Raw genomic sequence first — 15,613 nt, 5'->3', positions numbered from 1 at the left:
GCAGCATGCACTTATCTACTCTTTGGATTTAGTGAACCAAATAGCCTCCTTCTGTGCCACAATTACTCTTAAGTCCTCCCTATCACTCACCACACGTTACATTTGCACACAAAAATTGCCTGTGTACAAAATAACAAGTACACAAAGATTAAATTTTCCTGAAAAGTAACAATTACAATTCCTCTGACAAACTGGGTCCTCTGACAAATCTTAGTTACCTGGAAGATGACAAACAGAACACCTCTCTCACAGGGATGTGGTCTAGATGAACGTACCTTTTCACACACTGTGGAATCACCATTCGCTCACACTTCAGGTACTGTTCAAGTTCACTTAAATGATTCACATACAAGATTTTCCGTCCAAACTTCATGCTGGAACAGAGAAAAATAGGAACGGAAAGAGATCGAAGATGAGGCTGCTGCATTTTTTGCCAAATCTCTCTATACAAAACTTACCTATTCGTTACTTGTTTCACTCAGCAAGTCCTAACTGATTTCCAACCTTTTAATGATAGAAATCAGGAATAGGAATGAAAGCCTTAGCGGTTCAGTGGATAAATTCCCAACATTTCCCAGACACCTTAGCCAACAAATTCCGATTTACTTAGAGTCATAGAGCTGTACAGCATGGAAACAGACCCTTTGGTCCAACTCATCCATGCTGACCAGATATCCTAAATTAATCTAGTCCCATTTGCCAGCATTTGGCACGTATCCCTATAAACCCTTCCTATTCATATGCCCATCCAGATGCCTATTAAATGTTGTAATTGTACCATCTTCCACCAGTTCCTCTGGCAACTCATTCCATACATGCACCACCCTCTACATGAAAAAGTTGCCTCTTTAGGTCTATCTTATATCTTTCTCTCTCACCTTAAACCTATGACCTCTAGTTCTGGAATCCCACATCCTGGGGATAAGTCCTTGTTCTTTACCCTATCCATGCACCTCAAGATTTTATAAACTTTTATAAGGTCACCCCTCAGCCATCAACGCTCCAGAGAAAATAGCCGCAGCCTATTCAGCCTCTCCCTATAGCTCAAACCCTGGCAACATCCTTGTAAGTCTTTTCTGAACCCTTTCAAGTTCCACAACTCCTTCCTATAGCAGGAAAACCAGAACTAAACACAGTATTCCAAAAATGGCCTAACCAATGACCTGTACAGTCGCAACAGTAACTCCCAACTCTTATACTCAGTGCATTGACCAATAAAGGCAAGCATACCAAATGCCACCATTACTGTCTACCTGTGACTCCACTTTCAAGGAACAATGAACCTGCACTCCAAGGTCTTTGTTCAGCAACACTCCCCAGGACTTTACCATTAAGTGCATAAGTCCTGCCCTGATTTGCCTTTCCAAAATGTGGCACCTCACATTTATCTAAATTAAACTCCACCTGCTATTCCTTGGCCCATTAGCCCACCTGATCAAGACGCGGTTATACTCAGAGGTAACCCTCTTCAATGTCCACTATACCTCCAATTTTGGTGTCATCTGCAAACTTACTAAACATATCTCCTATGTTCACATCCAAATCATTTATATAAATGATGAAAAGCAGTGGATCCAGCACCGATCCTTGTGGCACACCGCTGGTCACAGGCCTCGAGCCTGAAAAGCAATCCTCCACCACCACCCTCTGTCTTCTACCTTCGAGCCAGTGCTGTATCCAAATGGCTAGTTCTCCCTATATTCCATGTGATCTAACCTTACTAACCAGTCCACCATGAGGAACCTTGTCAAATGCCTTCCTAATTCCATACAGGTCACGTCCACAACACTGTCTTCATCAATCCTCTTTGTTATTTCTTCAAAAAACTCAATTATTAGACATGATTTCCCACGCACAAAGCCATGTTGGTTATCACTAATCAGTCCTTGCCTTCCTAAATACATGTAAATCCTGTCCCTCTGGATCCCTTTCAACAACTTGCCTACCACTGATGTCAGGCTCACCAGTTTATAGATCCTTGGATTTACCTTACCACCTTTCTTAAATAGTGGCACCACGTTAGCCAACCTCCAGCCTTCCAGCACCTCACCCGTGGCTATTGATGATACAAATATCTCAGCAAGGAGCCCAGCAATCATTTCCCTAGCTTCCCAGAGAGTTCTAGGGTACACCTGATCAGGTCCCTGGGATTTATCCACCTTTATGCGTTTTAAGACCTCCAGCACCTCCTCCTCTGTAATATGGACATTTTTCAGAATGTCATTATCCATTTCCCCAAATTTTCTAGCTTCCTGTGGGCCTGTGAATATATATGAGCCTGGATTCAGCATTTGTGCCTGAGAGCGGGTGTGACATAGTTCAGATCGATTGCATGCGAGGAACAGCCTGCCTGGAGTGAGCATTTTCATACATGTCAGTGAACAAGCATGCAAAAGAGCAGCTGTGTGTGCATTAGACGGAGCCTAAAAAGACTGCATGTGCATTTTTGCAAGCTGCAATTAAATGTGTGCATTCCTAACTGGCCTCTCACCTCCTACATAAATGTAAGCTCAGCCAAAACTTTTCCCTGTAACCTCCTTTCTCCCTCCCTACAATCTTCCAAAATATCTGGAATCCAGCAATTCTGGCCTCTTGTGCATCCTATTGGTAGCTGTTTCTTCGGCTATGATGGTCCAAACCTCTTTCATTTCCTCCCTAAACCTCCTAGTTTTCCTAGCTCTCCTTTCATCCACGAGGGTCCTTAAAAGCTATCTTCATCACACCCCTTATATGACTCCTTTGACGTGCCTTGGAATGTTTTGCTAGCTTAAGGCACTATAGAATTTAAGATATTATTGTGACAATCTGGACTAACTTTGTGTGCATGTGGTCATGAAATCATCACAGTCAACATCAACCCTAATATTAATGCGTCAACACTCAACAGCAGATATCAATCAGCATTAGAAACATGCCTACCACAGAGTGTTCCACTGCTGAGATCAGCTAGGACAATACTGACCAGTTGAACAGAAAACTGAAGCAAGAAAGCAAATTATTAACAGCAAATTTTATAAAGCAAGTGATGAATTTGTATTTTTTTTTATTCAGAATGAATTAATTGCTAGGCATGGACCAACCTGATTATTGGTTTAAAGACAACCAAGAGTGCTTTGATGAACCTGGTAGGGTGGACGATGTACAGAGCCTTTATGTTCTTCTTGTATCTGTGTGGATGGAAACAATCCAGGTTTCTGAACACATTTCACCATCTACTCTTTTTGCAATATTAATTTTAACAGGGAAAGTTCATAGCTTTGACAGATCAAGAATCTAAGTCAACAATAAGAATGGTACTGGCTCCTCTATCACTGGGGAATGACAACTGAAAGATAAGTTTTAATTAATATCCATCACATACAAAAATACAAAGGAGCAGTAGCAGGCCATTCCAATCTGCTTCATCATGTAATAATATCATGTCTGATCTGATTGTAACCTCAAATCCACATTCCTGCCTATCCCTGATCACATTTCACCTCTTGCTCAACAAAAATCTACTTACCTTTGCCTTAAAGATATTCAAGGACTCAACTTCGATCACCTTTTCAGGAAGGGTTCCAAAGACTCTCAACCCTCAGAAAAAATAATTCACCTCATTTCTGTTTTAAATGGGCATCCACAGATTTTTAAACAGTGACCCTCTACGTCCAGATTCTCCTTTGGCAGGAAGCATCCATTCCACAACTACCTGATCAAAATTGTTCAGGATTTCATATGTTTCAGTCAAATCACCCTTACCCTTTTAAACTCCTCTGGATACAAGCCTAACCTGTCCAATCTTTCCTCATAAAAGAACCCTTTCAGTCAAGGTAATAGTCTGGCAAATCTTGTCTGAACCACCTCTAAGGCAACAGTCAATGTAAATAATAACATACTTAAAAGCATAAAGGTTTAATTAGTCACCAAGTTTTGCATAAGTGGTTATACTATAAGATGAAGGAGTAGAAGTAGGCCATTCAGCCCATCAAATCGGCCTCACCATTCAACGACATCATAGCTGATCTGATAATTCACAGCTCCACTTTCCTGCCTTTTCCCTACAACCCTTGATTCTCTTATTGATTAAAAATTTGTCCATCTCACCCTCGAATATGCTTACTGACCCAGCCTCCACAGACTTCTGACATAAAGAATTCCACCACCCTCAGAGAAGAAATCCCTCCACATCTGTCTTACCTTATTCTGAGACTCTGCCCTCTGGGCCTTGAATCCCTCACAAGGGGAAACAACCTTTCTGTATCTACCCTGTCAAGCCCCCTCAGAATCTTGTGACGTTTCAATAAGGTCACCTCTCATCATTCCAAACTCCAAATGGATACAGGCCCAACCTAATGAACATTTCGTAATAAAACAGTTCCTACATACCCAGAGCATTTCCAGCATTTTGCCTTAAGACTTCAACTCAGCTTGTCTGAACTTTGACAATGAGGGTCAGAATAGAGACAGACATTTCAACCCAGCCTAATCCACCCATAATTAGTTGGTCAACAGCTGGGAGCAGAAATCCTAAGACGTTTTCTTCTTACCTAACCCAAAGACCAAGATCAATTACAGCATTCTACAGAGAATAGCTGCACAATCAAGGAACTAAACTTTGGATGTGCCATCTGTCTTAGACTCTGAATCTATTATTGTAGAGTACAATAATTCTGACACATAGCAAAGGCAGAATTACTAAAATGTTTTGGATTGGGATAGTAGCATCACTCTTAATTGTGTCAAAAAGGTGTGGGTTCAAGTACCACCCCATGGATTTAGCACATATTCTAAGCATTTAAATTCATCAATGACGGAGTGCTGCAATGTTAATGCCACTGCCCTTCAGCTTGGAATGCTAAAATCAGGCTTGCTCAGAAGAACAGGAAAGGCCTCAGGGTAATTCATTAAAAGATACTTCAGTACAATTGACTACCTTGGTTAACTGGAATAATTGATTAATCAACTGCCTACTTTGATATGAAGGATATAAATAAGCAGACATCAGTGAACTGACTTAGCTTTCTTTGCACACTGATTCTGCTTCAGCTCACTCACCATGTTGTATAAAGTAACAGGAGCTCGCATGGAATATCAGGAATATGGTATTTGATCATGATTTTCTGCAATTTTCTCCAATCTTACTTACAATCTCAGATTTGGTTTGTACGATTTCCCTCAACCCTGCTGACCCACTGCTCTGATCCACCAGCAGGAAAAACTCATTCATTTTATAAATCAGCAGATGACCTGGAAGAATCCACGTACCAGATACATATCCAGACAGATCTAAGTACTGTTGGAGACTAAACACACATGCATTTCTCTGTTGTATAAGTACAGGACAGCAAAAAAGGAAAAAAAAAAGCAGAACAGAATGGGAGAACCAAGCTTATTTAATTGAGATGTTGAAAAGCCTGCCTAAGGAACAGTCATACTTACTTTCTGTCAAACTCCTTGTAGGCTTCCAGTAACCAAGCAAACGAAGGTTTATTCTGACTGTTGAGTCCATAGTGAAAGTACACAACTGAGTAGTCACTTTCTACATACTTGTCCAGCGTGTGCTTCAGGTATCTGATGTCAAGGAGACAGAAACAGACTCACTACTGCCGAATGCACAGTACTGCAAGCCCAAACTCCACTGATGAATTGACATACATTAATTATATAATTTGATTGAATATTCAAACAGAAACTAAATTCAACATATTAAGACTAAAAGAAAGGAGCAGAAATAGACATTGTGGATATTCCACCATTTGATACAATTATAGATGATCTTCTGCCAATTCCACCTTCCATTCACTCCACATGTCCGTCCCCTGAAAGGACAAATCAGTTTATACAGAATCCTATAGAATCCCCACAGTATGGAAACAGGCCATTCAACCCAACAAGTCCACACCAATCCTCCAAACAGCATCCCTCCCAGACCCATCCACCTACTCTATCGCTGTAACCCTGCATTTCCTACGGCCAATCCACCTAACTTGCACATCTTTGGACTGTGGGAGGAAACTGGAGCACCCGGTGGAAACCCACACAGATAATTGCCCGAGGCTGGAATCGAACCCAGGTCCCTGGCACTGTGAGGCAGCAGTGCTAACCACTGAGCCGACTGTATCGCAGCCTTAAAAATATTCAACAGCCCTCTGGGATTGAGAATTTCAATGACTCACACTCCTCTGAGTGAAGAAAATTTTCCTCATATCAGTTCTAAATGATAGTCTCCTTATTTTGAGATTGTGCCCCTTTGCTTCCCCTAACTGGGAAATTTACAGCAATCTCTATTTATTTCTGTCAAATACTTTCAGGTTTGTACATTTTCCAATGAGATCACCTCTCATTCTCTAAACACTGGAGTGCAAGTCCAATGTATTTAGTCTCTCATCATAGGACAACCCTTCTTACCAGGAATCATCTACTGAATCTTCACTGCACTTTCTCCAAGTATATCCTTTCTTAGACCTGGAAATCAAAACCACACACAGTATTCTACATGTGGTCTCTGTATAATTGTAGCAAGGCATCTTCATTCTTGTGCTCCAATCCCCTTGCACTAAATGTCAACATGACACTTGCCTTCCTAATTACTTGCTGTACCTGCATGTTAGCTCTATACAAGTACACCAAAAGTCTCTCTGGACATCAACATTTACACGTTTTATGCCTTGTAAAGAACATTTTGCTTTCTATTCTTACTACCAAAGTGAATAACTTCACACTTCCTTGTGTTATACTCTCTGGAACCTTGCTGCCCGCTACCTAAAACCAATTTATATCTCTTTGCAACCTCTCCAAGTTCTCCTCTCAGCTTACGTTTTCATTTTGCTTTGCATCATCAGCACACTTCGACATATTACACTTGGCTTCTTTGGCCAAGTCATTCATAGAGATTGAAAATAGCTGAAGCCTCAACATTGATCCTTGCAACACTCAAGTCATTGTCTGTCAAGATGATAACAATCTGCTCATACAAGCCCTTTGCTCCCTGTCCATTATTCTGAATACAATCCTGTATCCACGTATATTACCCTCAACTCCATGAGCCCTTATCTTGCATATTAGATTTTTTTGAGGCACCTTATCAAATGGATTTTGGAAATCCGAGTGAACTACATATACTGGTTCCCCTTCATCTACCCTACTAGTATCATCCAAATAATTCTAATGTACTTTGTATATTAGAACTGTCTCTGCAGTTCTTTTTCAGAACTATAGGGTGTAGACCATCAAGTCCTAGGGATTTGTCAGACCTTAGCTCCTTTCGTTTCCCCAATACCTTTTCTCTGCTGTTATCAATTATTTAAGTTTTTTTTTTAAACTTTTTACCTCCAGGACATAATTCGCATCCGGTACAAAGTATCAGTTCAATGTCCGCCTTTAAACACAAATTGGTCACAGTCATGATTGAAACACAATCCAGACCAAGAAGGGGAATTCTCATTTATTGGCTAGATGTGAGGTCCTAAATGGTTTTGGGCAAATTAGCTCCAAGTGGCGTGGGTACCATAGCAGCTTAACTGCGTCCAAATGGCACAAGGGGCTACAGGATGGCTCATGTGCAGGGTGGCAGGGTGACCCTTCTACACAATTGGAGAACTCTTTTGAAGATAGTTAAGGCACATTGTTGGGGTCCTTGTAGAGAACTTTTAGGTGCTTTATGTGACCTGGGAGTACTTACTGTACACAGTGTGCTCCCAAAATGATTAGTCTGCTATACGCTCAGTATTATCAATGTTTAAACAGAAACAAAATTCAGTTCAAAGAGAAATTTGCACTACACTACTTCCCAAATAATGGTGACTGAAAATGAATGTGTTTATGATGAGGCAATGTTCATCAGCATAACTGAGTTAGCCTTTACAGCAAGTCAAATAACAGCTGCAGAAAACGCTTGCAGAAACTAAGCTTTGATAACGGAGAATGTTCAGTCAACCTGGACAGTAGTATATTGGGGCTTTTAACTTCTTCCACATCAGCCACCACCTGTTGGCATGTTTATCACTCCAGAAGGAATTCCAACTCCTCACCACAAAATAATACAACAATCAGAAAGGAATAAGAAGGCCCAGCTTTGAGGAAACCAATTGCTGACTAAGATTCAGCTCAATATTGCAAAGTCGCTGATTATCCAAAGCAGTAAATTGCTAGGAGGATTAGCACCATCATATCTACTCCAACATGTACCCACAAGTTCCTGTTTAAGATTAATCAATCGCTTGCCCCACAAATTGTCTACTCTGTTGACTTCGGGTGGAGGATTAAGAACCATGGGCTCTCTAGCAGCTACGTTCCACAAGGGGAGCCAAGAGGGTGTGGTGTTTGGCCACCAGAGCATCATAGTCCAAGCTGCCTGGTCCATACTCAAGCATACTTCAGCAGACAGCAGGGAACAGCAAGTCTGCTGCCTAGGAGGCTAATGACAGTTCCTCTAATTCCACTTGCTGATTGATCTTATGCTGGGTTGGGGGGGGTGGGGGCAAACGAGACAAGGAACTCTGTTTTGAAGGTTTTCCAGCAATGAGCCTCATTATAGTCTCTTATAGATCTCATCTCCTGAAAATTCTATTTGCTATTCCATTAATTCCCTTAATCCCCTCTCAAAATAATTAGTTGGTATACGAATTCAACATTATATCCAGGCACAAGATGGACAAAAAAAATTCTACACCTGTTGGATCCTCCATGATAACTGAAGATGCCTGGTTATCAAAATGTCCCATGTCCTCTAAACCAAGATGCACTCAAAGATTCATTCATTCCAAGCTCTTAGGGCGTGGCATTTTACAAGACAAAAGAATAACACAAATCTTAAGGCAAACTCACTTAAGCAGTTGGGTGTGGTCCAACTGGTGACTGGGAGGCATCCGACAGGCACTGACCACTATCACCTTCCTGCCAAAGTTATCATCTCCTGTAGGAATAGACATGCTGGGTCAGTTCATTTCACACAAACCAGCGTTCTCTCCAGTGAACCAGTCAGAGCCTTCCACTGAAAAGTAAACCTTTATAAAACACATATGTAAAGCAAAAGTTATGGATGCAAATTAGTAGTTTTCCTTTTTAACTCTCACTCGGGCATCATAGGAAATTTCCTATTTCCTTGACTGGTCTACAAAGGCCTCAAAATCAAAAACATTATTTGGACACAACCAACTCTCACTTTCAGGTCCCAGTGTCCTGAATCCACTCAGATGGTGTGATCCCTCCTCACACGCATTCCATCACCTCGCTAGTTCCGCAACACCTCCTGATTGTGCTCCTCTACCCCGAACACCTTTAGCGAAATTAACACAGAGCTCACTACATCCAAAAACCAGGCATGTTTGTGGGAAACGGTGCATAGGAACTGAGGAAAATTGTTTCATTTTGAAGGAGGGGGGAAAAATCTCAAAGTATCAGCAAATACCTGGATGGCCATATCATACGGAGTAGCTACAGCATAATTTAAGGGGAAAGCAAGCTAAGCATGAGAAAGAAAGCAACACAGCTGATGGTTACATTAAGTAGGGTGGGCTAAGGGTCCTGTACAACATAAACAGTGGTACAGACCAATGGGTCCTGTTTTTGAGCAGTCCTTTCTAAGTATTTGAAAATAATTTCTTCCCCTTCATACATCAAACTGAACAGGAAATTCCAGTCCAAATCGAACGTGGGATGCCAAATAAAAACATACAATTCAACAACTTACTGATCAATTCCACAACACTTCTGCAATGCAAGAAACAATGCTCCCAGAACTTTCAGAAATACAAAGGACTTTGTATCTAGTGGCTCTGGTGCTACAACGTGAGATAAAATAATCCTTGTGCACCATTGATCAGCTGCAACACACCAAATCACATCAAACTGAGCCTCATTAAAAGGTGAAAAGGGTGTGGTCCCTATGGAAGGCAATGTACGCACGATGTCAGACAAATAGAAACTCTCAGTCTGGATTTCAACTATGTAGAGAGAGTTTTCACTTAGTGGTAACATTCCACTTAAATCTAAAAAAGTTTGTACCGGACTCCAAATAGTCTCGGCAAAGGCATTGTGCGTGTTCAGCAAGATAATCACATCTAGCGGGTGTAGCTGGGACTTTCTACTTGCATCATGGATGACAGTTAATCAAATCCACCCATCACAGAGGAAAGTACACTAAATGAAAGTAACACTGATGTCACAGCCAACAAACTTAATCAGTTCCAAATCCATTCATGATTCACATTATTCTACAAGAGAAGAACGTAAAACACATGGAAACAACCACAGTTTAGTTTAAGAGATCCAAACATCATGATGGATTCTAATAGCATCCAACACCTCACAAGACAACTTAGAAATAAATATAGAGCACAGCAGTAGGTTCCTTTGGATATTAAGCATAATTTCTGCAACCCCCGCCCCAAGCACACTGAGGGACAAACACCAGGACAGAAATTGTCCAAACTCAGAGAGAAGACAAGCAAAAGAAAAATAGATACAGACATAACAAACCGGGAGGATGTTTGTGGGGAGGGAAGCATAACTAAAGACCATCAAAATAAGACAGTAAGGATGAAATCAAATAGGGAATTTCGAAGAAATATCTTTACCTAAAGAGTGGTAAGAATGTGGGCACTGTGACGACAAGGAGTAGTTGAAGCGATTAGTGTAGACACATACAAGGGGGAGACAGAAAGCATTTAAGGGAGACGGGAATAGCTGGTTATGATAGCAGGTTTAGAAGAGGAAAACTAGGAGGAGACTTGGGTGGAACCTAAATATCCGCACAACTGGTTTGCCTGAATGGCCTGTTTCTCCGTTGTATAATCATGTAATTTTATGTTAAAATAAAGTCAGGAGGTATTCTTAAGGATCTGAAGGAACTGCGGATGTTGTAAATCAGAAACAAAAACAGAAACTGCTGGAAACACTCAGCAGGTCTGGTAGCATCTGTGGAGAGAAATCAGAGTTAACGTTTTGGGTCCAGTGACTATTCTGAGAAAGAGTCACCAGACCCAAAATATTAACTCTGATTTCTCTTCACAGATGCTGCCAGTGTTGCTGAGCGTTTCCAACAATTTGTTTTAATTTTAAGAATGCCTTTGTCATGGGCAGAAACAAAAGGAGAAGCTGTTCACAATAAAGAATATTCCTTCATTTACATACTACAAAACCTGACAAGCACAGGGAGTTGCATCAGAAGGGTTTCAGTTCGATTTTCCATCTCATCCAATTACCTAATTCTATTCTGAACAGTAGTAATTACAGACTATTTAATACTACTTACCTGCTACCTCCACTATTTGGCGTCTTGCAATATCATAGTATGGATCGTCCCACTTCAGATCAGGGGGAGGATCAACAATTTCAGGCAAGGTCTCATCGTCTGCTGGAAATCAAGAGAATATTTAGCCTCCAATCTCACATATATATATTTTCTTACAATGTATCCAAGATTGTGCTCTTCACCCAGCAAAGTGTGGGTAGGTACCAGTCAGTGAACACAGGCAGAACCAGCTATCAACTAAGAATCTGAAAATATCTCTACTGAGGATTCCTGGAGAGTTTCTTGTTTATTTTCTCGTTTATTTTCTCCTCTCAATATTCATTCCTGAGAAGTTAAATTCTGAAAGATAGAAAACATGCACTGGGTGTACTGAAAGAGATTTTCTGATGTCAGCAGTGGCAAATATTACTGCCCTGGGAAGTTTAAACTTCTAACAGACTGATTTGCACTGTCCAGGACCCTCCAGAAACATCTCTGATAATGATTTCCGGGTCAGATTTGGACTAGATAGGTATTACACACCCGAATACCTACCTAGAATTATTGCACTGCTTAATCTTTAATGTCATTTAGAAATTCCACCACACCCCACACACTCAAAAACGCTCCCAAACCCCAAAGATCCAATTACCAGCCCAGCCTAATCGCTCATCCACTCACTCACATGTCTACCCACTTTGACATCTTTAAATACTTACCTGAATACAGCAACTGCCTCTCTTTGCCATCCTTCCTTGCAGAAGGTTGCTCTGAAACTGAAAATCAATGATGGTATTAAGAAGACATAATCAGGATGTATAGGCAGTTTCATAAAAGTAAAAATAATAAAGGCAAGAAGGCACTTCTTGGGAAGTGGCTTACAACCCGGCCTAAGAACCGTAAGATGGTAGGGTAAAGTGTAAAGGAAGAAACAGAGTGTATCAGAGAAGCACAGAGATAATCATAGAGAATTTTAATCTACATATAGACTGGAAAAATTAGATGGTAAAAGGTAACTTAGACAAGGAGTTGATAAGATGTTTTTGGAATAGTTTCTAGGAACAGCACCTTCTGGAATCTGTCAGGAAGCAGGCTATACGAGACCTGGTCCTGTTCAAAGAGATTTGTTGACCTTGCATTGAATTTTATGCACAGTTTGAGGGAGAGAAAATTGAATCCAGGACAAGCATTTTAAACTTAAATAAGGTTAATTATGAGGCCATGTTAGCAGAGCCAGCCAAAGTGAAATGGCAAATTAGGATAAGGAATAGGTCAACAGTGATGCAGTGGTAGACATTTAAGGGGAGATTTCAGAATGCACAGAGTAGGTACACTCCAACAAGTAAGAAAAGTTCCAAGTAGAGGACCCATCATAAAAGTACAAGAATGGTATCAAACCTAAAGAAAACACATATAATTGTGCAAAGAAGGGTGACAGGAGAACAGATTGGACAGAATATTTAAAAAAACACAGTGGCTAAAAGATTAATAAGGAGAGAAAAATTACAGTACGAGAGAAAATCAATTATAAATATGAAAAGTTAAGAGTTTCCACAGATACTTAAAAAGGAAAGAGTTCACTAAGTGAGCTTTAATTCAATACAAAGTGGGGGTGAGAAATTACCAATGAAAAATGAGATTAATTAAATGGGTATTTTATATCAGTCGTCATTATGGAGGTACAAATAGGTGTTAATCAAGAAATGGAAAGCTGGGAGGAACTCAAGAAAATCACCAAGGAAGTGATCCTGAGCAAACTGTTTGAGCTGTTGGCTGACAAGTCCCCGGGTTCTGATGGACTCATCTAAGGGCTTCAAAAGAAGTGTCTCATGAAAAACTTGATACTTTGGTATTAATTCTTAAAACTTTCCTGCATTCGGTGAAGATTCTATCAGACTGGAAAACAGCAAATATAACTTCTTTCACCAAAGATGGAGGGAGACAAAGCAGGAACCTCCAGGCCAGTTAATTTAACATCTGTAATAAGGCAGATATTAGAAGCTAGTACTAAAACATATGACAGCAAGACACAGGATACTTTATGGTAATCAGGCAGAGTCAACAAGGTTTTGTGAAAGAAAATTTATTTAACCCACATATCGGAGATTTTTGAGCTATGGATAGAGAGGAATCATATGGACATATATTTAAATTTCCAGAAGCTATTTGATAGGGTGTCACGTTAAGGTTACTGTGGAATATAAGAGCTGATGATTGAGCGAATAACATATTGGCATTGATAGATTATTTCTTGCTAGCTACGCTTAAATGGGTCATTTTCTGGCTGGGAAGATGCAACAAATGGTGTGCAACAGGGATCAGTGCCAGGACATCAACTTTTTACAAGTTATATAAATGACTTGGACAAAGGACATTTGAGACACCACATCTGGGCTACTGTTGTATAATAATGCTTATCTTATTTAAAGATGTACATGTGTTAGAAGCAGTTCAGCAAAGATTTACTCGACTAATACCTGGACTGGTCAGGTTGCCTTATGAGGAAAGTTTGGACAAACTAGTCTTGCTTTTGCTGGAGTTTACAAGAGTAAGAGGTGACTTGTTTGAAACATGTAAGATCGAGAGGGTGCATGTAGAAAAAATACTTCCTGTTGTGGGAGACTGTAGAACCAGGAATTAGTGTTTAAAAGTAAAGGCTTGCCCACTTAAAGAGAGAGATAAGGAGACATTTTTCTCACAAATTCTCTTTCTCAAAAAGTGGTGGAAGCAGAGCCCTTTAATATTTTAAGGTGGATGTAGATAGACTCTTGATTACCAAGGGGATGAAAGGTTATCATTGGAACATGTGAATATGAGGTAATCCGATCAGCTATAAACACATACACCCACCACACAGAGAAAGAAGGATGTTTACAAAACCTGCCTTTGTGATTGTGCAAATAATTTGGAAATTATTGGCCATTGTTTAGAGATTTATAAATCACAGATTAATAAACAAATCTGTGCAAATTTCTAAAGGAAAGCTTGGGGAAAGCACCAGCGATGTAGAACTAATTGGTTAGCCAAGTCAACATAGGCATTATGGCCAATATCATAGAGCTCCACTAATATCTTAAAGAAAAATCAAGCCTCATTAATTCAAACCCATTCCTGGCAGATTTCTTCTCCCACCTCAGACAACTGACAAGGATCACGTTTAAAGTTCATCAGAGATTAGTAGCGTAGATTCATTATTAGCTACGCATGGGCTACCTTCCACATTTGAGAAAGTTAATAATAACGAGCTGTGATTAGTCATATCATTAAGTCCAGTCTCCTGGAGTTTACTATGTCGCCTTCAAGTGTCAGGAATATCCAAGATATCCATAAAATTAAAAGTTTCCCAGGAGTGTGCACAACTTCTGAGGGTGTGACATGCACATGGATTTCAATGATCTCTCTAATCCCATTAACTGCAAGCACCGAGTATTTCACCGTTTTCACCCTGACTTCAGTGCAGCCAACCTGTACTCAAAGTTGGCCACTGTCCAGAATAGCTGACTGGGAGGCCATGTTGATGGTTCTACAGGGTCACATGGGCTCTTTTCCAAATACTTGGATTGGTTTTACAGCAATTTATTTACAGCTGTTCATAGCAGGCATAAGGCTCATGATCTGCCCTGCATTCCCCGTCTGCAGTCCACGTGCTCTTTGCCAAATGACCCCACCCTAGACCAACTCTGGTGGATGCAGGACCATGGAGTAAGGAAGCAAGGTTGCAAACAAGGGGTTTGAGCAATATCAGACGGGATGTTGTGAAGCGTTCCAGGGATAAGAATGGTGGAATTGGTGTTGGGAAAGTGGTAGAATACTGAGTGACAGGGAGGTTAGATTAGCTGGGGGGATGGGGTTGCAGGGGCTAGGGACCTAGAATTAAAAATAGATACATGTCGACAGGAAAACACAGATGAAGGAAACTAAACAGGCTTGTCTTCAGGTGAGGAAGGGGATGACACCTCTCAGATTATGCTTTTACCACTACAGCTCCATCACTGCCTGTTCCAAACTGCAAATTCCTACTGGGGCCTACCTAGATGCTGTCATTGATGTAATCTACAGCTTTGCTGGAGATCCAGATACAGGTATAGGGATGAGAAATGATAGATGTTTCATTTGTTCTTGTCCTGTTTCATTAATATTCATAATGGGTGTAGATACCAGGATTACAAATTTTAAAAGTATCTCTCAACCCTTTTGCTCCTCCAGCTGACAACCCTCATTGCCTTTGGATGCTTGCAGCCTTCAGCACTATGCTGTAGCAGTTATTTATGCCCCGAGTCCATTTAGTAGAGGTTTGAAGGCTAACTCGACTTGAAAAGTAGCTGAATTCAATCCTGCTTATAGCATGCATGTATGGCTGCTCTGCAGGAGACAAAGAGAGGAGTCCTGGATATTCAC

The 15,613-nt window shown here is 40.6% G+C and overlaps 1 protein-coding gene across 2 annotated transcripts in view; it reads right to left on the bottom strand.

Annotated features, from left to right (window-relative positions):
- The window catches only part of arhgap1 (Rho GTPase activating protein 1), a 43,870-nt gene that overhangs the window by 13,898 nt on the left and 14,359 nt on the right, over positions 1–15,613 (bottom strand). The window contains exons 3-8 of one of the 2 annotated variants that reach the window (XM_020532624.2): positions 11,935–11,991; positions 11,237–11,338; positions 8,809–8,896; positions 5,422–5,553; positions 3,081–3,167; positions 276–374 (exon numbers count right to left, since the gene is read on the bottom strand). In XM_020532624.2, coding sequence (XP_020388213.1) covers positions 276–374; positions 3,081–3,167; positions 5,422–5,553; positions 8,809–8,896; positions 11,237–11,338; positions 11,935–11,991 — 565 coding nt within the window. The remainder of the gene's footprint in view (positions 1–275; positions 375–3,080; positions 3,168–5,421; positions 5,554–8,808; positions 8,897–11,236; positions 11,339–11,934; positions 11,992–15,613) is intronic. The other variant, XM_020532631.2, reaches the window with a different exon arrangement.

Source organism: Rhincodon typus, chromosome 17, assembly GCF_021869965.1.
Source record: "Rhincodon typus isolate 14 chromosome 17, sRhiTyp1.1, whole genome shotgun sequence".
In the NCBI taxonomy this organism is placed as follows: domain Eukaryota; kingdom Metazoa; phylum Chordata; class Chondrichthyes; order Orectolobiformes; family Rhincodontidae; genus Rhincodon; species Rhincodon typus.
The sequence above is the reverse complement of the archived record's forward strand: the minus strand, read 5'-3'. Positions and strand labels throughout refer to the sequence as shown.